The 24987-nt window shown below is 36.8% G+C and overlaps 1 protein-coding gene across 2 annotated transcripts in view; it reads right to left on the bottom strand.

The window, feature by feature from the left end:
* The window catches only part of LOC127433168 (Kv channel-interacting protein 1-like), a 73147-nt gene that overhangs the window by 31196 nt on the left and 16964 nt on the right, over positions 1-24987 (bottom strand). The window contains exon 1 of one of the 2 annotated variants that reach the window (XM_051684872.1): positions 8224-8367. The exons of the other annotated variant lie outside the window; for it this stretch is intronic. Within the exon in view, the coding sequence (XP_051540832.1) occupies positions 8224-8281 (58 nt within the window). The 5' untranslated portion in view covers positions 8282-8367. Of the gene's footprint in view, positions 1-8223; positions 8368-24987 lie in introns of those variants that run through there. 2 annotated transcript variants of the gene reach the window in all.

The raw sequence follows: 24987 nt of genomic DNA, 5'->3' as shown, positions 1-24987 counted from the left end.
CAGCTAAGCAGGTGCTGAATGTGTCGGTGAAGCCATCTGGAGTTGATATTGGGCTTACCATAGGCCCTGGACTGGATGAGCTGGATGAATTCTAGTAAAACCCCTGGCATGACACAAAATGGTAGGGAAGGGGTGCCTTTTAATTTTTTACATTTTTTTTTTTTTTTCAGTTTTCTACTGTTTTTGAATAGCAAGGGAGTCAGTATACTCAGTGTATTTTTTTTTTATGCTAAAATTAGGTAGTCCTCTAGATGGATAGAGTAGGCAGGAAGTTAGAGGGTATTATGTTTTTATTTTGGCATATACCCCTTCCTGAAGTGATTATTTTCTTTAATTGATGTTGTTTAATCAATCCATGAAGGGAATGATGAAGGTTTGAAGCAGATCATTATCCATGTTTTGAGGTAATGTAACTAGGTAAAGTAACCAGACTTTGAGAGGTTTACTGTGATTATTTGCATTATATGCACTTTATAAGGTACTAATAATCAAGTAAATTATTATAGAATGTACCTTTATGAATTCTAAAATCACTGTAAGTGCCACTGGAAATCCAGAGACTTGAACATCACAAAGACAGGATCGAAGAGCACCTCGGCAAGACTCTACTGGTGGTTTAAAAACCCGCTGTCTGCTCCAACACCAACAGATAGCGCTCCAGGCTACCGGGAATGTCTGTGAGTTCCTCTGGCACCGTGGGACATATCATATGCTGAATGATTCATTGACATTGTCTAATCACTGTAGTATGTTAACCTACTGAAATAAGCCTAATGACTAATGTACTCTAAATAACGCAAGGCCACCTTCGCATGCACATGCTTTATCCAAGAATGTGATTACTTTACCCTCCAACATAGAACTTAGTTAGGAGCAATGGGATCTTTTACTCTCTTCTAGTCAACTGTGGAGAGAGATGTTTGGTCTCATTGATCCTCCGGAGTGCAGTTTCATAAGTATAGGCATTGGTAGAAGAATGTGTGACTTATATTGATCACTTGAAAGGAATAAAGGAGCCTGGTTTGTGAGATTGCACTCTGGGAAAAGGGCAAATAGAAGGCGAGACTTTTTGTAAGTCTCAAAGGAGGGAATATATAGTTGATTTATATATTAAATGTACTAGATTATAGAAAAGAACTAACATAGAAATCCTGGACTGTGTGTTACCTAGGAAAGGGCATTTGAGGACACTGAAGTGCTAATGTTGCAAGAATGCTCTGTGCACTCAGCTGTAAGCACAGAACAATGGTTCTGAGTCATGAAACTATGCAAAGTTAAAAGATTGATGCAACCGATAATCAAAGTAAATATATATGCTCAGATTATGACGTATTATTCATTAAAAATGTATACTTTCATAATAAATGAATTTCAAAGGTTATTTTTAAAAAAAGGAACTAACAGCCAGGTTTCCACCATTAAAATGAAGTCAGAGGCTCTGTGAAATAATGGTGGCGAGCTGAATCCATTTGATACAAAAAATATTAAGAAGGCATAGGCATGAAGTAATGCTAGATAATAAACTGTTTAAGACAGGAGGGTTTTGACCGAGCAAGTCAGATCTCAGCTGACATCTTGGGTTTGTTGTTTTGCTCAATAAAGTCTAACCTTTGACACCTGGAACTCCTGCCTTTGAGAGTTTTCTTACAGAGAGGGGAAGAAACGTTTTCCACGCTCCACAACAAAAGCAACCTCATTTTGCCAAATTACTAACAGCAGCCACCCCCCATCGGAGATCATTCCATCAATTCAGGTATAAATACATTTCCCTCAAGCACCACAAAAAGCCAGTTACACAAGCCTGAGGCAAGCTCTTGTCTCATAGGAACCAGGAAGTAATCATGTTCACATAAACAACGATGAGCGAGATTTAGAAATGGCATTTTTTCACTCTAAATTTAAATTTTTACTCCACTGATGTGACATTTAGGTTTAGGGTTTGGGTTAGGGGGTCAACTTAATAAAATATGAATTGTCTGTATTACATATTTACAACTAAAATACAACTCACTTTTGGTGCCACACTGTAGACATTTCACCTGCATAATACTGGAGCTCACACGTGCCCATACGTTCAACAACACTTCCAGCTTTGGCCACTAGGGGAACAGTGGTTAAAAATGTGGTAAGCAAAGACTTTAGCAATAGAACTTTGACAGAACTTTAATTTTAGAGCCGTGAAGGGTAAGATTTTTATCGAATAATGACTGTCTTTTCCTCACACTAATCTTGTGCACAACATGGAATATAGTGCACAAGTTACTTTTATGGTATGATTTTGCACTTGTCCCTATTCCCTTTCAATATATGGACAAGAGCATCTCCTTTTGATGATATGAGGGTGACTAAATAGTGACAGAATTTTAATTTCAGGGTGAATCATTGCAGTATAAAGCGAAGCGTCAACTTTTAAATATGTAAATACAACACATTATTGTCATTTTGAAACATTTGTTATGATTTTTTACTGCTTTGGCACAAATCTTTGGAAGAGAAACCGTGATATCCAAAGAACAACTGGCATGTGTGAAATCCAAGAAGGCACATTTAACCCTCTTTTCTCACTTAGAAGTGTTAATGATGTTGGACTTTCCCTTGAAAGCACCTCATTGAAACTGCTGATGAAATTGGGAGGTAGGTACAGATGATTGGCTTACTTGGAAACGCATTCGATGGTGCGAATAACAGCCAAAACTTGCTATCACTGAGATGTCACAGAGAACCTACGATCATAGTAATGTTATTAATAGGGTTTAACCACAGTGATCCAGTAACAAATGGCACCAATAGGATTTTACTAAAGCAATGCTGTTAAAACACTAATCTTCCAAATCAAATAACATGTATCACACTTATACTATGGTGTGAACAGACTGCCATTGTTTCTGATGTTTATGGGGTGCATCAAACATTGTTATCATTTTCTGTTGTATTTGTAATGTATTTTCAAACTGGATTTTCATCATTTGTCAGACAGATGAACACATTAAGCGGCCATTTATATGAACATGTTTTTGCATCTGTCCTGTCTTTGCACTAGATGGACATCTTTGACTGTTGCGTCATGTCTTGTTCAGGAGCACAGTGGTTTTTAACACTGTATCAAGTTAAAAAGAACTTTAAGTTGTAAAAACACCTGCGTTCTGTTACATTCATTGCGCTGCATTTAGCTTTTTTTGAACAAGAGCTGCTCCTAACCTATGACCACCCATATTTAGATTAGATGCTGCCTGTTTGGTGATCAGAAACTTGGCCTGCCCCGGCATGGTGAGGTAATGAGAAAGGATAGATACTATTGTTCCTAAACACCAGAATAACTAATAATAAGAGTAAAATGTTGTGCTGTTCATCACTGTGTATAGCACATGCTGCTCTCCATATCTCACCAATCAGCAATTGGCTGCTTATTGTGACCCCACTAGCCCCTGCTAAAAGATGCTGGTACCACACCATATTGTGCCAAAAAGCATGTTTCCCCATTGACAGCCATTCAAAAATAACTGTGTATTCTAATGAAATGCACAGTTTTTTGAAGGCTCTTAAAAGCCTGAAATAAACGTATATTTTTCCCTATCTGTGGCCATTGAAGAGCAATCAGTCACGTAACACCTGGTGCTAGAATAAACGCACTAGAACGCACATGAGCAAAAATGGCAGCTTTTAGATCACCTGCGCCAGCCAAGCACAAGCACATGATTATGACATACAATTTTAAAATAGGAAATATGAAGTCATAATTATGAGATAAAGTTAAAATTATGAGATAAAGTCAAAATAATGACATACTAAATCATAATTATGATATAAAAAGTCAATGTAATGAGATACACATTTCAAAATGATGAGATAAAAAGTCAAAATTATGAGATAGTAAATAAGAAGTGTGAGATTAAAAAATCAAAATTATGAGATAGTCAAAATTATGAGATAGGATGTCAGAAGTATGAGATTAAGTCAAAATTTATGAGATAAAAAGTCAAAATTATGACATACTAAATCATAATTATGAGATTCAAAGTAATAATTTTTAGATTCAAAGTCATATTGATGACATCAAAAATTATAATTATGATATAAAACAAAGTAGAGATTAAAAAAAATCTAAATCATGAGATAGTAAATCAGAAGTATGAGATTAAAATTTATAACAAAATTATGATTTTATATACTTTTTATCTTAGATTTATGACTTGTAAAATGCTAATGTTTAATCTCATAAGTATGATTTAGTATCTGATAATTATAGATTTTTATCTAAAAATTATGATGTTGTATCTAATAATTATGACTTTTTAATCTCATACAGTAAATACAAATTACTATCTCATTAATAATTTTTATAATAATTTTCTTTATTCATCACACATTCGCACATATACAGTGAAATTCTTCTTTTTCACATATCCCAGCTAGGCTGGGGGTCAGAGTGCAGGGTCAGCCATGATACAGCGCCCCTGGAGCAGATAGGGTCAAGGGCCTTGCTCAAGGGCCCAACAGTGGCATCTTGGCAGTGCTGGGGCTTGAACCCCCAACCTTCTGATCAGTAACCCAGAGCCTTAACTGCTGAGCTACCATGATTTACCAAAGACAATTTTTTTATACTTGTGGTGGAAATAAGCTTCTACAGTAAACCACAGAGGGGAAATGATAATAAAATGTATGATAGAACTCATACCTGAAGGGCCAACAAGTGCACAAATATACACAAACACCATCAGAAAAAAGGTACCGTTTAAGGTACAAGGGCCGCCACTGGGGTGGTACCCTCAAGGGGACCGTATTTTGTATCTCTACTTAAAATTAATAACTCGTTTTGGGTAAATAATTGTATGCTTAGGACCTTTTGTGCACCTTTAAAGGTTCTCCTCTGGGAACAACAACAACAAACAAAAAATATGTACCCAAAATAAAGGTACCTCTCCAGTGATGGATTTGTACCTTTAACGGTACCTTTTTTTGCGAGTGTAGTTGTCAAAACATAGTATATTTTAGTGCAATGTTTCCCAACCTTTTTTCTGCCACGGCACTCTTTTTACGACAAAAAAAAAAAAAAAATTCTACGGCACACCACTATCCCACATAGGCTAACCATTGTCAATATTTTTCCTTTTCAAGAACTTGTCCATGTTTTTTGTCCATCTTAGTAGCGGATTTACTTGTAATGTTTGAAATTCGGTTATGCAAAAAAATAAAAAAATCACATAGGTAGGCTACGTTGTGTGAGGTCACAGGTGGCAAGAGCGCTAAATGGGTAATGAAAAAACAACACATTTGCTTCTTTTCTAATTTGTAGATTTGTTCTTGCAATGCCACAACAAATTACAGGGATGCAAACTCATGAGGGGCGAAAAAGGTAAGACAATCACTGGTCCACAAACATTTTTTCTGGGGATATGTTTTTTAAAGAATAAGCTAAAAGCACCAATTCCAGCTATTTTAGTGATTCAAGTTTATTCAAGTTTACAGTTGTGCAGAATTAGCTGCAAAATAAAGAATATTTTGGTGAGGCTTGCTTCTGTTTCACAAATTTGTTCAATTTTATTAATTGATTAGTTCAGTGACCCCTTCTGGAAATGTCACTAGGTGGCGACAAATGAGCGTCTTATGTGCTATGAGTGAGTCAGTGAATCATTTTGAGTCGTTCATGACCGAAATCTACCAAGAGACTTTATAGTGTTTAAGCATTAAAAGAACAAAGCAGATCTACAGTCTTCCTTCAGTCTGAGCATTATTTTTCATCCAAAAAGACAACAATAGACTAATAATAGTGAGTTTTAATAACATCCTTACCTTCTCCTTTATTAAAACTTGCATGGCTACAAATCTACTGACTTCAGTATAAGCAGTGGCAGATTTAGGTATGGGCGGCATGGGCGGCATGGGCCAACCCCCCTCCCCCGGTCAACAACTTCGGGGACGTTCTCATTTACAATCACCACAACCCTCCCGGTCAACAACTTTGGGGGCGTGTTGAAGCGGGTTTTGCCCAGGGCACCATACAAGCTAGAACCGCTACTGAGTATAAGAATTATAAACACAAAGCAGATCTACGGTATCATTTTCCTACAGTAGCCTATTTAAACTGCTGACCATGGCTTTTATCAAAAAAGACCATAATAATAGACAAATAATAATAATTTTGAGTTTCAATAATGTTCTTTCGTCATTGTAACGCGCATTTCACATGAGTTGAGTCGAGGCGTCAATGCTCCGTTCAACGCCAGCGTCGAGGGCCGCATTGCCCTCCACATGACAAGAGTTGCAGAAAGCGTCACAGAGGGGCGATTTTACGAGTTTGCCATGTAAAAAAGCGGGAGGTGTGCACAATAAACATTGAAAACATGTATTTGGAAGAGAGGAAATAAGCTTGCAGTTGTTTTGATAGCAGAAAGTAATAAAAGGACTCGTTTAGTTTAGGTCTTAGCGTTTTCTTGGTGAATTTAAATTAGTTCAATAACTGGGGTCTCTGATATTCGTAAATTATAAGGTAATATTTAATTAAAAGAAATTATGAGACATTCAATGTCTCTTCACAAATTTGGACAGTTTTTAAATATTTCTTGTTCCTTAGTACTCTCAAAGACTTTATTGGTGAAGCAAAAACACGTGTGAAAAACACTTTGGTGTAAAGTGGCGTCACTTCATAGACTTCAATGTATTCTGCAGCGCTGACGTAAGTCATGTGAAAGACCCTTAACGCGTATAAATATCAGTCACTTTTGCACATTAATCATTGCTCTTCACAATCACAAAAGTGACTGATTATGGTTTCAAAACAGCGAATTTCTCCGAAAAGTGAGGAATTTGGATCCCTGAATTTTTTTTTTCATGCATTTATTTATTTTGTGGAATTTGATAATTTTCCACTGCACACCAGACAATCTTTCACGGCACACTAGTGTGCCGTGGCACAGTAGTTGGTAAACACTGTTTTAGTTCATTATATAAGGCATCCTGTCAATTACAGAAAACTAGAGCAGTACCATATTTGAAGTTAAACTAATCTCCCCTGGTTATCATCCTCACCGCTTTCATGCACATAAACACTGAAGAAGTATGGATATCCAGCAAAAGTTCCAGTTGGGCTGTGTGCCAAAGCCGACACACAGTTTGTGTCTTCAGTTCTAAACTTACAGGCAGCTCCTGTTACTCCTGGGGATTTTAGTAAAGACTTCAAACCATCTTTCTGTCTTTCTGCCCACAACTCGTAATCCTCTTGGCTCCATAATCACTCTTCACTCTGTGTGTGTATGAAGTGTTAGTCTTTCTATTTCTCTCACCATCTCTTATGTGGTTATAAACACATGCTTTCACATGTGAGAACAGTTGTGTTGATGTGATGTTGACTTGTTTCACTAGCATTGTTTTTTAGTAGATTCTGAAGCATGGCACTCCACAATAAATTCACATGAAGCACAGGTTAATTAACCTTCAATGCATAAATAATCATGCTAACAAACCGCCTTCTCGTTCCCCTCTATTCATGCATATTCTTATCGTATACTCACAGCCTGATCACTCCATTTTTCAAAACATTCAAATCGCCCCCTCCATCCTCGGGACACACTATGTGCACTACAGGGGGCAATAATTTTGGAATAGATTGCCATATGATACTTTCATAACCCATTGCCTTGTGTACAGCCCAAGCTAGAATATGCAAACACATCATATACATCATCCTTCACACTCAAACACACACATTTACCTGGGTACCTAAATGGGCACTTCCCATTGACTTCTATTATACTTAAAGTTGCCTTATTAAAATTACACTAACTCAAAGTTTAAAGTACACTTTCTGGCATTTCTGGAAGTGAATACAACATTAATCTCTTTGTGAACCATTTTTCCTTTTGAGGACTTCCAAGAGGAGGTTTTTTTTCCAACTTCTACATGCATTTTTGCAGCAGTTTTGTCCACAAAAATTTATTTAGGCTAGAAATACACTCACACACTCGCATTAAAATTACACACGAAGTACAGTAGAACAAGAGTGATATCAGTGTGATAAAGACTTTAAAAAAAAGCTTACACTTAGAAAGAAACTAAAATGATCAAATTGACAATAATACATTTAGTAATTAAATTATGCTACTGACCGCTGTCTATCTTTTCCCTATCTCTCCTCTCCCTCACAGACACAAATATAACCTTTTATTAATGCATTTATTTCTGTGACTATTAAATGTTTTTCTATGGCTTGTGTCAATAGGATCCTACCTGTCCTGTAGTTGACCTGTTTGGTTTGTATAGAGAAGGTCCCAAACACCACACCCATCTTCAGCAGAGTTCTTCACTTTTTCCACCTTTCTCACTTTTTTGTCTGTTAAGATCTCACTTTGAAAAAATTTACTACTCTTATTACTTTTTCCTGTCTCTATCTTCTGATCTTTTATTTACCTGCAGGGTTGTTGGTTCTGTAAGCTCTCTCTGACTTTACTCCTTGCTGTCTGTCTATCATATGGACTCTGAAGGCTGCTCATCATTTCTTGAGTTTTTTAGTGGGGGCGAGAGAGGGAAAGAGAGAGAGAGAGAGAGGGAGCATGAAAGAGAAAAGAGAGTATAGTGATTAGTTCTAATAGTGGTGGAACAGAGGGGAAATGTTGTTGGAGAATGAGGGAGTGATAAAAGTGAGTAGTTTACAAGCTTCACCCAACAGTGTAAGAACACAACAATGGCTACGTAGAAGAAGAAAAAACAAAACAAATTTCAGACTTTGTTCAGGAAGTGTGGAATCAAATGTCTGCTTTGCAGTAGACAATATTAATATGCTATGATTTTTCATTTTGAAACTGGAATTTTGAATTTTAAAGATAAAATGTTTTATAGTCACTTGGATTTCTCACAATGAGATTTTATGGGCTCTATCAGTGGTCAGTGTATCATAGCGTGAGGATTAAGATAATCACATTATCTGCAGCGCGCTTGTTCAGCCTCTCGAATGTGATGTAGTCATATCTATCTGGGCCACTTAAACAGTGACTTTTCTCAGTATCGCTCTTTATATTGACTCGTTCACAAGCAGAGGGAAAAGACTGGAGATTCAATTACATCCAGCAATTAAAATACAAGCATTTAGGTTATTAAAAATTGAACATCAAGTCCTGGAGCTGGAAAAACCGTCACAAAGCAGGTCTGAAGCGTACGATTATGAGAGAGAAAAATGAGAGAGGCTTGGAGGAGGATAAAAAACAGGGATGATTAAGAACAGCGCGGAATTGTCAGGACGAAGCTTTGCACACTTGATCTCTTTACAAATCTCTCTTCTCCTCTGTCATTCCTCTACAAATTTGGAAGAAAGATGTCAGTGTGTGACAGCCAGATAGAAGAGAAGCAGATGAAAGACCAAGAAAACAGAACAAAATGGGAAATTGATGGAAAAAAGAGAGAGACACAGAAACTGTGGTTATGGACAGCAAATGAGAGTACTTCTTTTCAGTAATCTCTCATTCTGTCATGAGCTGATAACTGAAACACGGCTCAGCCTCCCTCTCACCAATGTGCTTACACAAAACTCCCTGTCCTTTCATCTGCCCATAGATTTCTTCTTCTCTTTAATCTTTTACCCCAGCATCCCCATTTCCACCCGCCTAGCTCATCTCTTCTGCATCTGCAGAGAAATTGCTGGTGCAATGGAGGATCCAGGGGCAGCTAAGGTTAGGACAGAGGGGAGAAGAGAAAAGAGGATTGATCTTTTTATTCCCTTTAGAATTTAAACTACATATACCACAACCTTCGCATTGTCCTCTCTTCTTTTTCAGCTTGTTTTCATTACCTGACCAATAGGGAAGACAAATCATAAAATAAATAAATAAATAAATAAATAAACTCTTTGTCTCAACTGTTTCTCCTTAACAGCACTGATATTACATTATAAGCAAATTGAGACTTTTGCTTAAAGGAATAGTTGACCCAAAAATGAAAATTCTGTTATCATTAACTCACTCTTGTGTTGTTCTTAACCCATATGACTTTCTTTCTTCTGCAAAACACAAAAGGAAATAATTTAGAGCTTTCAAAAGTAATGTGTTAATGCATGAGATTAATTAAAAAAAGTTTAACATGCTAATTGTTCTTAAATCGTGATTAACGCATTTACCATTAATATAGCATAAACCAGCATAAACACTGGTTGGAAGGGCGGAACCTTTGCGATGTGTCCCCCGGAGACATTACAGTGATGCACACACCACAAACTGTTATTAAATGGTGGGGAAAGGAGCTCTTAATGCTTTTTGTTGTACAAAACAAGCCTAGATGGAACTTGTGACAAAAATCAAGTATTTTTCAGCCTCTGCAAAGGCGCATTTTAAATACCACAGAAGCACGGTAAGTCTTAACTATCACCAAAATGCAGAGTGAGAAGTTTTTGTCTGCTAGCGCTTTTCATGTGGTGTTCAAAGCGGCACTGACACCCTGATTGTTTTGTTTTCTTTCCTAAGAAGGAAATAAAAGCATTTTGACAGAAAAATAAGTATATTTAGAGGCAAATTTCAGCACTTCCAGAATATGTGATTAATCGCAATTAACTACGAAAAAGTAGTAACCCTCCTATGGTTTTTGGCCATTTTTATGTAATAAAAATGGTTTCCTTTATCTGAGCAGTACAAGACTTGGTGAATTTTCCTGCATTTGCCATCTTAACATACAAAAAACAAATTGGGCTTGATTCAATAAGTCTGAGGGGTCGTTTTTATCTGTCAAATACAATCAATAAATCAGAATGCGGATAAAAACCAACAGAAATTACAGGGTGAGACTCTAAAACATCCTCAGTGCAAAACATACACACCCACCCACACAGACAAGAATGAACTGGAGAGACTTTAACACAACACTTTTTTTTTTTTTACATTTGTCAAAATAAACCAATAAATCCCCCACAATGCTAAACATACACACTCAGAAATGAAGGGTTGAGACGATAACACACTCACAATGCAGAACACACACAAACACACACACACACACACACACACACACACACACACACACAAAACCAGGGCATCAATAAGTGGAGCTCTACAGCCATCTTTGTTGCAGTTTATTTCTGTGTCTTAATATTAATTTTCTTGACATTATCATGCATTTACTTTGAGTTATTACATTTTTATATTTGAAATAAATTATTAGTAAAAAAAATAAAATAAAAACAAATGCTTATTCTGTGTCTTCTCTTTGTAACACCATGGTCAGGTTTGGTGACAAGCATAATGGCATAAACTGCAAAAACTGACACTAAAAATAAACATTTTAAATGCTAAACTTTGACAAATAATAGTTTGATAGTGTCTAAATATACATCCAAATGCATATCTTGCAATAAAATTAGGTTACAACAAGCCATCAGACTACATAGTCGGTGGCTACAGCCATCTACTGGCTGTTACTGGCATGTTATTTATATTTTGTTCACCAGATGTCAGTAATCTGACTCCAATTTATGTCATATTCTCATATTTTGTTCATGTTTTAACTTATAGAAGTGTATGTTCTGATTTATTTTATTTATTTATTTTTTTAATTTGCTTATTTGTCTATGCAAATGAATGGTAAAATGTAGAGATTTACATGTAAATAAGTTCAAAATAGCATAAAATCCCAAAATAAATGCATAATTTCATTGTTCTTACTTCAGGAACATTTTTTTTTTTTTTTTTATCATTATCATCATCATAAAAAATAAAAAAAATAAAAAAAGGGGTTCCACATCTAAACCTTCCGGTCAAAAATAACCGCAAATACCAAAGGAAGGTGCCATTTTCTAATGCTATAGGAGGGTTAAATGGAGTCACTATGTACTTATTTACAACAACATGAGGTAAGTAATGACAGAATATTCACTGAAGTGTCATGCTTCTCAGATTTTTCACCTGAGAAAAAGACCCCAATAATCTCACATGTGTCTCCTCTAAAGTTTCAGAAAAATATAATTGTTTTATAAAAATATAATTGATTAGTCTGCAATTAAATCTCATAGATTTCGATATGAACTCAAACATTTCTTATCAAATTTTTCCATGACCTAAATATCTGGGCTATGCTATCAACATAATTATTGCTCTATACCCTTATAATTTGTAAGCAATTGTCTCATTTACTTTTATTCTTACTCCTTATTTTAAGAGCAATATCTGAATTTATAGTAAAATGACACATAACTGAGAACTGCAAGTGTGTTCAGCTATGCAAGAGAAACCACAGAGCAATAACATTTTCCTCTGGGGAACTGAATTGAAGTTGTATCTCTGTGATATACTCGTAGACGTAACACTGACAAGAAACAAAGAAAAAAGAAAAGGGTAAAAATGCAGCAAACCAGCTTGAAATAGTTAAAATGAGGATATTTAGCTCATAACATAGTGTTTTCAAAGCTAATGTATCACTCGCTTGACAGCATCAGCTGTAGCTCACAGTGTGTGAGTTACTGCCTGGGGTAGACAGATCATCAGCCTGTGCTCCAACGTATACCCACAGCTCACAGTCAGGTTCTGCTTCAGGCCTGCTGTTGACTGTAAGGAAATATATAGTCACATGTGACTGTGTAAGGACTCTAATTGTGTAAGTGTGGCAGTTTGTACAAGAGCTTTACTGTGCTACAAATCCATAATGTGTGGTTCGAGCTTAATATGTTGTCCTTTATGTTTTCTACTTGTAGTCATAGCCTACTCTACTCTGTTTCTTTGTGAATAGGCTAACTGATACAGATTTTTTGCCTTAAAGGTAATTTATAGTGTTGGCTGAAGATGTATTTTTTGTTTTGTCATATGTAATTTTGGTTTGCAAGTCGTCCTCAGAATGCTCACAGGAACACTACCTCATCTTCTTACAGCTGGTTCGGTTGTAGGATTGTGCGGAAGTGCTTTTCTATTAGATACATACTGCCCTCTTGTGGTAATTGATAGGACTCAGCACAGGCTAATTTGGTAAAAAAGTAAGGTTCCACAATTGCTGTGGATGAAAATTGGTAAATGTACAACAACATGTCATATTAGTACACATATTTATGACTTTTGTTTACAGTCATGAATATGCAAGAGCTTCTCATTGATTACAGTAATGTTCTTCTCTTAGCTGTGATTTCTGTAAAGCCCTGCCACTTATAAAATGTTCCTACAGCCAGACAAGTGTTAAGAAATGGCACTTTTCTATATGTCAGCTCTATAGGTTCTGTAAACAACAGCAAAAAAGATAGTTAAAGTTGCTCATTAATCAAAGTAGTTAAACTTCATTCAAGATATGTTAAACAAATTTTTTTAGCTGCACTACAAGCAGCTAAAAAAAAAAATAGCTAACTACATTAAAGCTATTTAAAGATGAAAACATTTTAAGATACAGCATAAAAAATTATATAGTAATATTTACAGTAATACAGCAGTCAGAAGTTACATTTAATTCGGGTGACAGACCTTTACAAATAATAGCCAAGGTTTTACAGTTTAACCATGGTATTTGTAGTAAAACCAAAGTAGCCACAGAATTAACCATGGTTACTACAGTCATGGTTACTACATTATTACTTATTAACAAAACAACCTTCTGTTATTATTTATTTTCACACAAATTATGTGGCTCCATCAATATCCAATAAAAATAAATATATTTTTTTCAATCTTGATATACTTTGTGTCCTAAAAAAAAAAGAAAGCACATTTTCCTTAAGGTGTTCCTTTAGACCCATTGTCCCCTATATACACTAGTACAACTAGAAAACACCCTATTTTATAAACTGAATCTAAATAAAAATAAATGGCAGCAATTAACATAATATTTTGCTTAAAAAAAAAAAGAAGGCAAATTCCCTGCTCGAGGCTCAAGTGAATCAGTGAATCACTTATGTGAACTAGTTAATTTACATGAACCATCTGAAAGAACCGACTCACTAAAAAGAATCAGAGTTACCAAAGCTAAATATAAAGGACATGTCTATTTTAACTGGTTCATTTACATGTAACTGTCTGATAGAACTGATTCATTTAAATGATTTGGTTTTCCCAGCACAACACGAGAAAGGTTTAGGTACAGTTGAAGTTAGAAGTTTACATACACTTATGTTGAAGTCATTAAAACTCTGTAACAGGTAAGGGACGGGCAAGGAGTAGGCGGGAAACGGCTGAACAGTCAACATAAAGGTTTAATGATATAAATGAACTGAAAACTACATAAAGTGTCCGCGTGCATCTCTCTCTCTCTCTTGAACAGGTGCCTCCGGCTCGTTGTTATCCCCCTCCAGGCTGATTAGCCCGATTCAGGGCTGGCCGTGTGTTCTCACGGCCCGGCCCTGCCCTCCTGCTTTTCACAAACACATTTTTTAACCACTCCACAGATTTAATATTAGCAAACTATAGTTTTGGCAAGTTGTTTAGGACATCTACTTTGTGCATAACAAAAGTAATTTTTCTAACAATTGTTTAAAGACAGATTGTTTCACTTTGAATTGACTATATCACAATTCCAGTGTGTCAGAAGTTTACATACACTATGTTAACTGTGCCTTTAAGCAGCTTGGAAAATTCCAGAAAATTATGTCAAGCCTTTAGACAATTAGACAATTAGCTTCTAATAGGAGATGTACTGAATCAGAGGTGTACCTGTGGATGTATTTTGAGACCTACCTTCAAACTCAGTGCCTCTTTGCTTGACATGATGGGAAAATCAAAAGAAATCAGCCAAGACCTCAGAAAAAAAATACGGACCTCCACAAGTCTGGTTCATCCTTGGGAGCAATTTCCAAATGCCTGAAGGTACATCATTCATCTGTACAAACAATAGTACGCAAGTACAAACACCATGGGTCCACGCAGCCATCATACCGCTCAGGAAGGAGATGCATTCTGTCTCCAAGAGATGAAAGTATTTTGGTGCGAAAAGTGCAAATCAATCCCAGAACAACAGCAAAGGACCTTGTGAAGATGCTGGAGGAAACAGGTAGACATGTATCTGTATCCACAGTAAAACGAGTCCTATATCAACATAACCTGAAAGGCTGCTCTGCAAGGAAGTAGCCACTGCTCCAAAACCACTATAAAAAAAGCCAGACTACAGTTTGGAAGTGCACATGGAGACAAAGATCTTACTTTTTTGAGAAATGTCCTCTAGTCTGATGAAACAAAAATTAAACTGTTTGGCCATAATGACCATCATTATGTTTGGAGGAAAAAGGGTGAGGCTTGCAAGCCGAAGAACACCATCCCACCATCCAGCAGCCATATCACCCAGTAGCTCAAGACTGGTTACCCACTGAAGCTAAGCAGGGTTGAACCTGGTCAGTACCTGGATGGGAGACCTCCTGGGGAAAACTAAGGTTGCTGCTGGAAGAGGTATTAGGGAGGCCAGCAGAGGGTGCTCACCCTGTGTTCTGTGTGGGTCCTAATGCCCCAGTATAGTGACAGGGACACTATATTGTAAAAAGGCACTGTCCTTTGGATGAGATGTTAAACTGAGGTCCTGACTCTCTGTGGTCATTAAAAATCCTAGAGCTCTTCTTGTAAATAGTAGAGGTGTAACCCTGGTGTCCTGGCTAAATTCCCCCCATTGGCCCTTCTCAATCATGACTTCCTAATAATCCCCATCCACTAACTGGTTCTATAACTCTACTCTCTCCTCTCCACCAATAACTGGTGTGTGGTGAGCGTACTGGTGCACTATGGCTGCTGTCGCATCATCCAAGTGGATGCTGCACACTGGTGGTGATTGAGGAGAGTCTCCTGTTCACTGTGTAAAGCGCTTTGAGTCTAGTGTCAGAAAAGTGATATATAAATGTAATGTTCATTCATTCATCCCAACCATGAAGCATGGGGGTGGAAGCATCATGTTGTGGAGGTGCTTTGCTGCAGGAGGGAATGGTGCAGTTCACAAAATAGATGGCATCAAGAGGAAGGAAAATTATGTGGATATATTGAAGCAACATCTCAAGACATCAGCCAGGAAGTTAAAGTTCGGTCGCAAAAGGGTCTTCCAAATGGACAATGACCCCAAGCATACCTCCAAAGTTGTGGCAAAATGGCTTAAGGACAACAAAGTCAAGATATTGGAGTGGCCATCACAAAGCCCTGACCTCATTCTGATTGAAAATTTGTTGGCAGAACTGAAAAAGCATGTGCGAGCAAGGAGGCCTACAAACCTGACTCAGTTACACCAGTTCTGTCTGGAGGAATGGGCCAAAATTCCAGCAACTTATTGTGAGAAGCTTGTGGAAAGCTACCCAAAACATTTGACCCAAGCTAAACTATTTAAAGGCAATGCTACCAAATACTAACAAAGTGTATGTAAACTTCTGACCCACTGGGAATGTGATGAAATAAATAAAATCTCATTCCCTCTACTATTATTCTGACATTTCACATTCTTAAAATAAAGTAGTGATCCTAACTGACCTAAGACAGGGAATGTTTTCTATGTTTAAATGTCAGGAATTGTGAAAAACTGAGTTTAAATGTATTTGGCTAAGGTGTATGTAAACTTCTGACTTCAACTGTAAGTGCATTTGATTACTCCCTTGGCTCCATTGCTGCGTTTGCAAAATTGCAATAAAATGTGACAAATGTAGCATTTTGTGACGCTACAGCGCTTCTCGCTAGAAAATGTAGCTCATAACTGAAAAAGCTACGATATTGTGAAACTAGATAAGCTACTGTCAGGCTAGAGAAAAATTTAGTTAAAGGTGCTGTAAGTGATTTTTTTCATGGAAAGGTATGCAAACATTTTTCCTACTCCCTGAAAGATATTAATGAAGTAAGTGTTGTGGAATATCTCACCGGTATCTGTGACAGCACTAGACTCTATAAACAGCACAAAAAAAATATGTTCACGGGCCGCGGTCTCTGACGCTTTCTGACTATTTTCTAAATACATATCATTGTTAGTGCTTGCCGTTTTGGTCATATACATTTATGTATATTAGCAATCATTCAATGCATATTGTACAGTTTTACACCAAGAAAATAGTATGTATTTACCCAAAATACCATTATCATCAGCAAGTTGAGTAATAAATGTCATGTTGTTAAAATAAAAGTTCCTCAAGAAATATGAAAGATCGAAACTGCCATCTTCCATGTTTCCTGTTCTTTCCGACAACAAAGCACTTGAAAGCAACGTACCCTTAATTACCACTTAATTACTTAATTACTGCTCCCAGTCTGGCCAAGCTGGTTAGGCTGACTTCCTATTCCGGTTGCTGCTGGTATGTTCTACGAGTGTTGTAGCTTGCTAGCCTGCATAGCATTGCTTATTCTAATTCTTATACGTTCATCGTTTTATCCTTTTTTTTAGCCATTTTACCGCATGCTTCGGATTTGTCCGCTTTTCTACTGTTACAAATGCGTGTATTTTTCCCGCACGCACCCGTTTTCTCTCTTTTTTTCTTTCTGCTTGTCTACATCTTGCATCTCGACTGCGTGCATTTGTTTTCTCCAGTGTTTTACACGGATTATTGCATCAATCTCAAACATCTGCTGATTAGGAACCACATCGAACCATATTGATCTCAAACCCTTGCCACTAAAGAATAATCATAACAACAACAACAAAAAATTGTGGTAAGTCATGGCATCCACTCATGATATTTCTTCCTGCATTGCATGCCACATGATTACTATAGCTTCTTTTGTCAGCAGCATGGGATTCACATATGATAAATGTAACAAATTAGTCAGGCTGACAAAGAAGATTAATGAGTTAGAGGCACGTATCCGAATGCTAGTGGAGGTCAGTGAGAAATAGAAGCCGGTAGATACTGTTTCGGATGCGGGTAGTACAGCGAGCAACACACACACTTTGGTTCCGGATGTAGAGCCCCTGCAGCAGGGTGTTATACTCACTCAGCAAAGCGACACCACTCTCCCGTTCCAGTTAGGGTTTCCAATCGATGCACTCACTGAGAATCATGTTGAAAGAGCCTCAATAATGGGTGATTATATTGTAAGGAACATGGAAATAGAGACTCCAGCCACCATTGTTAAATGCCTTTCCGGGGCTCGAGCGTCTGACATCAGATAAAGCTTACAAGTGTTGGCTAATGCTAAACATAGATTTTCTAAAATTGTTATTCATGTTGGCACTAATGATGTCTGGCTTCGCCAGTCGGAGATCACTAAAGATCATATTAAAGAGGTGTGTGAACTTGCAAAAACGATGTCAGACACTGTAATATGCTATGGCCCCCACCCTGCTCATCATGGTGATGAGGTTTATAGTAGATTAGTGTCACTGAACGGCTGGATGTCTGAGTGGTGTTCGGGGAATAGCATGATTTATAGACAATTGGAAGAGTTTTTGGGGTAGACCTGACCTGCTAAAAGAGACGGACTCCCTCCATCCAGGGAGTGCTGCTCTCCTCTCTAGTAATTTGGCTCAAAGTCTTAATAGTGATAGTATTTGACTAACTGGGGCCCAGGCCAGGAAGCAGACAAACTGGTTATTCCGAACGTCTGCAAGCTGCCTTGAGACATCACATAAATTACAACACATAGAGACTGTATCACCTAGATATCATATAAAGACTGCGTCTGTTCCCCGAACTACCAAACACAAAACTCACACTAAATCATTTAGAAAAAATTTGATCAAGGTCAAACTTAAAAAAAAAAAAAAAAAAAAAAAAAGATAAACATCATATAAAAGGTAGGGCTACTAAACATTGGATCTCTTTCTATTAAAACATTAATTGTAAATTAAATTATTACAGATCATAGTTTGGATGTGCTCTGTTTGACTGAAACCTGGCTTAAACCAGATGAATATATTAGTTTAAATGAATCTACTCCCCCAAGTTATTGTTATAAACATAAGCCTCGTCTGAAGGGTCAGGGAGGTGTTACTACAATTTACAGTGACATTTTTGGTGTTTACTCATAGGACAGGATATAAATTTAAGTCTTTTGAATTAATAATGCTTAATGTGACACTGTCAGATATAAATAACAAATCTCGTCTTGTGCCCTTGCTATAGATCACCCAGGCCGTACTCTGGTTTCCTTGGTGAATTTGCACATTTTCAATCAGATCTAGTAGTTAATGTAGATAGAACTTTAATTGTTGGGGACTTCAGCATGCACATAGAAAATGAAAATGACACATTGGGATTAGCATTTATCGATATTCTCAACTCTCTTGGAGTCAGACAAAATGTGACAGGACCAAATTATCGCCATAATCATACGCTAGATTTAATTCTGTCATATGGAGTTGATGTTGATACTATAGAAATTCTCAGATCATTACCTCATGTCTTGTTTGCTGCGATCAGATAATGTCACTGAATCTACACCATACTATCGTTTAGGTAGAACTATTCTTCCTTCCACTAAAGATAGATTCACTAATAATTTTCCATAATTGTCTCACATACTCAGTAAGCCAAAAAGTCTAGAAGAACTTGATGTAATAACAGAAAATATAAATATAGTCTTCTCTAGCACTCTTGATAGTGTCAACACCCTCCCCCCCCCCCACCCCCTTCGATTAAAGAAAATTCAAGAAAAAGCCACGCACCATGGTACAATGATCACACTCATGCTCTCAAGAAAGCAGCTCAGAAAATGGAGCGCAAGTGGAAGAATACAAAATTAGAGGTATTTCACGGTGCATGGAAGTATAGTGTCTGTAGCTACAGACAGGCACTAAAAGATGCCAGGTCAGCATATTTTAGCAAACGCATAGAAAATAACCACAACAATCCTAGGTGTTTATTCAGTACTGTGGCTAAATTGGTTAGGAATAAAGCATCAACTGAACCAGATATTCCATTGCAGCACTAATGACTTCATGAATTTCTTTACTGATAACATTGAAATAATCAGAAATAAAATTGGGAATATGCAATCAACTATCACAGCATCTCCGAAAACAGTGTCTCATAATTTTCCTCACAAGCAACTTCAATCCTTCACTGTCATAGGTCATGAAGAAATAACAAAACTTATCAAAAAATCAAAAGAAACATCATGTATGTTAGATCCAATACCAACTAAGCTCTTAAAAGAGTAATCTTTCCCTGTAATCTCAGAACCTCTTCTTAATATTATTATCTCCTCGCTATCCTCAGGACATGTCCCAAGAAACGTTAAAATGGCAGTTATTAAACCACTTATTTAGAAGCCACAGTTTGATCCTGGAGAAATGGCTAATTACAGACCGATTTCAAATCTACCATTTATGTCAAAAATACTAGAAAAGGTAGTGTCCTCCCAACTATGTTCATTTATACAGAGAAATGATATATATGAACATTTCAGTCTTAAATTTAAGATTTAAGCCCCATCACAGTACAGAGACTGCACTTATCAGAGTTACAAATGACTTGCTCTTATCATCTGATCATGGCTGCATTTCTCTACTAGTGCTTTTAGATCTTAGTGCTGCCTTCGAAACGATAGATCATGACATTGTCTTAAATAGGCTGGAGAATTATGTTGAAATTAGTGGACTTGCATTAGCATGGTTTAGGTCCTACTTATCAGACTGCTACCACTTTGTATGTGTAAACGAGGAATTGTCAAATCAAACAAAAGTTAAGTATGGAGTGCCACAGAGATCAGTTTTTGGGCTTCTGCTTTTCTCCTTATACATGCTTCCCCTGGGAGATATTACCAGGAATCATGGAATACGTTTCCACTGTTATGCCGACGATACCCAACTTTATATTTCTTCTAAACCCAACGAAATTTCACAATTCTCCAAATTTGCAGAGTGTATCAATGAAATCAAAGATTGGATGGCCAGAAATTTCCTTCTACTCAATTCCGACAAAACAGGTACTAATTTTTGGACCAAAAACCTCTAAAAATAAGCCGCTAAAATATAATTTGACTCTCGATGGATGTACTGTTACATCATTTTCTACAGCGAAGAACTTTCTGATACCAATCTGTCCTTTGAAAATCTAATTTCCAGTGTTTGTAGAACAGCATTCTTCCACCTCAGAAATATTAGTTACGACACATGCTCTCTGTTGCTGATGCCAAAAAACTAATTCATGCATTCATGACCTCAAGTCTAGATTATTGTAATGCATTACTGGGAGGATGTCCAGCAAGTTCAATAAATAAACTTTGATTGGTTCAAAATGCAGCTGCCAGAGTGACATCTAGAACCAAGAAATTTGATATATTAGCCCCATTTTATCATCGTTACATTGGCTACCTGTTCAATTTCGTATTCATTTTAAAATTCTGTTTACTACATACAAAGCTTTGAATGGTCTAGCTCCACAGTACTTAAGTGACCTTCTGACATGCTATATTCCATCACGTTCATTACGATCACAAAATTCTGGCTTGTTAATAATTCCTAGAATATCAAAATCCACAAAAGGAGGTAGATCCTTTTTCTATTTGGCTCCTAAACTATGGAATAGTCTCCCTAATACTGTTCAGGACACAGACACAATCACTCAGTTTAAGTCTAGACTAAATTCTCATCTATTTAGCCAGGCATACACCTAATTTATCCATCAACTCACAATTAGGCTGTTTTAGTTAGGTCTGCTGGAACCAGAAACATCTATAACTCTGCATAAAATTGAATGGCATCTACGCTAATATTATTCTATTTGTTTCCATGTCTCAACCTCGGGATTCATATCTCGAGTTTACCAGAGCCGGCCAGATCCAGCTCCATTCCTACTTGGTGTCAGACTCCACTGCTACGTGTCCCTGAGTGATGACGACAAACTACAGCTGGTGCTAGCCAGCATCACTTTAGTTTTTTATAATGGACTTCAGAGGATGAACTGATGCCAACTCCAACTGTAAGACATCAGATACTTCATATGCCACTGCCTGAACCTTGGATTTAGGATGGACCCCACCGAACCTCACTGAAATGACCTGCCGGTTGAACTGCGATGCACCTCACTGATCTCTGCCTGCATCAACTTTGTCTATTAATGGACTACACTCTTGAAACGGAATACATAGACTATAATTTAATTGCCAAGAAAAGCCTTCATCAGCCAACTAGCAAATGACAATGCATCTATGTGAACTTCTGCAGTTAATCCAGGATGGACTTCAAAGACAGTAGTCATTAATCTTAAAGTTTATAAAAAATATTTTTTTTAAACACTGGACCTTAACACTTACTTAGTTTACACATTTTAAACCATGACTTGCACTGCACACAAATAACTAATATTGACATTATATTCATGCTGTTTAGCCAGAGGGGGACTGGCCCCCACAGTGAGCCTGGTTTCTCCCAAAGTTATTTTTCTCAATTAACCATCATCTTATGGAGTTTTGTGTTCCTTGCCACAGTCGCCTTCAGCTTGCTCACAGGGGTCTAATTATTATTTAATTATTAAATTTGTATATACAATTTACAATCATATTTAATCAAACTACACAATGATCACTCTAAGACTTTATAGATATTACAGTTCCATTTTTTGTTAATGCATCATTTTCTGCAAAGCTGCTTTGAAATGATGTGTGCTGTGAAAAGCACTATACAAATAAATAAAAAAGGACTTGAAATGATGAAATGACTTCTGAAATGGGAAGTAGGATAATTCTGATAGTTCATGAAGGCAGCACAATTTTGATACCTGAGTTTCCGAGATGGGAGGAGACGTAAACTTTCCACATGGCGGAAGAAATTACTATTTCTGTAGTGAATGAAAAGTTTAATTAATTTTTCTAAATACAGGTAATTTTCAGCGCTTGCCGTTTTGGTCAAATTTATTTATGTAAATCAGCAACCATTTGATAAGCTAATTTGAGTAATATGTAATATGGTGTGACTGGTGTCAAAAATAAAAGTTCCTCAAAAAATATGTATGAATTAACCTGGTGTGGTCCATGTTTCTTGTTCTTTCTGACAACAAAGCACTTGAATGCAACATACTCGAAATTACCATTTCAGAAGTGGGAAGTAGGATAATTCCGATAGCAGGTAAACTATCCCTTTAATACAATAAAACTTGTGGCAGAAGCTGTCTATTCAAAAAACAGTGTACTCAAAGCATACATTTTATCAATATGCGTGTTCCATGGGAATCAAACCCATGACTTAGCATTGCTAGCGCTGGCTCTCATGGTGTGTTCACGTCATTTCGGAATAACCGTAATTACAAAAATCTGCCTTGTAAAAAGCGTTCACGTCTTTGAAGAACTCATAATTACAAGTTGTAAACTTGGAATTCTATGAAAGCTCCTACTTGACCGTCGTTGACACATTCTGTTTGATATGCCTTTTTATTATTATTTCATTGTTACATGGAGCGTTTTCTTAAACATGTTGCAACAACATATAGAGGTGAATTAATTAATTAATGTAGTGATAAATGTTTTGCTGTAATCAACAACAAAGCTGTTTTGGCGTTATGAGTGTTGTCATTGAAATTAATAACTTCCGAGGTCTGAGGACATGAACAGCTCCGATTAGTTGCCATCTTATAATTACAGTAAATCTGACATGATGACAAGAATGCAGCATTAGTGTGCTAAATTTACCAGCTTCTGTACTCACTCTGAAAAGCTGTGCAAACTTAATGTGCCATTCAAATTCGAACACACAGTAGTGGTCAATATATTTATTCTCCTGTCTTTGTATATGTCCAGAATGTACAATCATCTTGTGGACACTCATTTTAAATGAGTTTCGCAGACTATAAACACAGATAACGGGAAACCAGGGCAGTACTATTTTAAATAAGTACCTTATGAAGCCAAGTAGTCCATTAGCTGGTGTCCATAAAAAGTTAATTTGTGAAACAGCAGTGAAACCAGCAGGGGGCAGCATTTTACACAATCTGCAGTAGAGTGAGTGCTCAGGCAATCATACTGTGCAGCTGTAATCAACTCTTATCCACAGCTGTGCATATTGAGAATGTTAATGCACATGCTCCATATATGTCCATTATGTATTGCCAAAAAACGGTCAGGTTTTTCCTACATAACCCAAAAATTGCTTTACAATCACTGAACAACCACAGACCAGTTGTTGTCAGAAATCTCAGAACTTTTGTCTACAATTTTGACTTAATATATGATGTTAAGAGGGTATTTTTAGTTATTTATGGGATTCTTTCTATTACACACAACCTGGAGAAAAAAATGCACAGTTATTAGCCTTCCAGTAGAATTTAGTACACTAAAAGGATTAGTTCACCCAAAAATGAAGATTCAGTCATTGTTCACTCACCCATGTGTTGTTATAACCATATATATACATACGTAGATGCCTGATTTTGGAACTGCCAACAAGGAGAGCTGTTTCAATGTAAGTGAATGTATGGAAGCCTCAGATCGCTGCATAAACCGCTTGTGTTTGGAAACAGTTCATCGTGTAATGAATTGACTGACTGGGTGCTAATTTATGTTTGCCATGATTTATTCATTTGTAGAGGAATTTATTTGCAGTTTGCTACAGGGGGAAAAAAACAACCCCTGTTTTAGAATTGAAACCAGGATTTTATAGTTTTATGGCTCCGACAGCTGCTAATAAGGTATCTACAGATAGATATCTATGGTTATAACCCTATATGACTTTCTTTCTTAACACAAAGGGAGAAACTGTGAAAAAAATAAAATAAAAAATTTGCTCAGTGATGTCATACAATGGCAGTTTACAGTGACTACATCTTCAAGCTTCAAAAGTACACAAAAATATAATTCACAAGACTAATAAATTATTCCATGATACTCATGATTGTTCTAAAAGCACACAATAAGGTTTGGTGAGAAACCGAAATCTGATGTATTATTTAGTGAAAATGTTCACTGACTGTTGATCTCCTGTGAGCGTGCTCGATAGGGCACGCAGCTCCCTCGCGACATTGTGGCGTTCAAGCAAAAACTCGTTTTGTTTATCTAAAAAATAGGTCCTTCACAGTGATAGTGACAACAGAACACAACACAGCTGCACACAAAACAGAGAACAGAACTTATTAAACATGTCTGATGAGTTTGTAGTTGAAGAATTGATGCATTTCTATGCCCAGCCTTATTATTTTTAACAGAGAACTCAAAAATCAAACAG

The sequence above is a fragment of the Myxocyprinus asiaticus genome, chromosome 43 (genome assembly GCF_019703515.2).
Source record: "Myxocyprinus asiaticus isolate MX2 ecotype Aquarium Trade chromosome 43, UBuf_Myxa_2, whole genome shotgun sequence".
Lineage (NCBI taxonomy): Eukaryota > Metazoa > Chordata > Actinopteri > Cypriniformes > Catostomidae > Myxocyprinus > Myxocyprinus asiaticus.
Note: the sequence above shows the minus strand (reverse complement) of the source record. Positions and strands in the feature narration are given on the sequence as shown.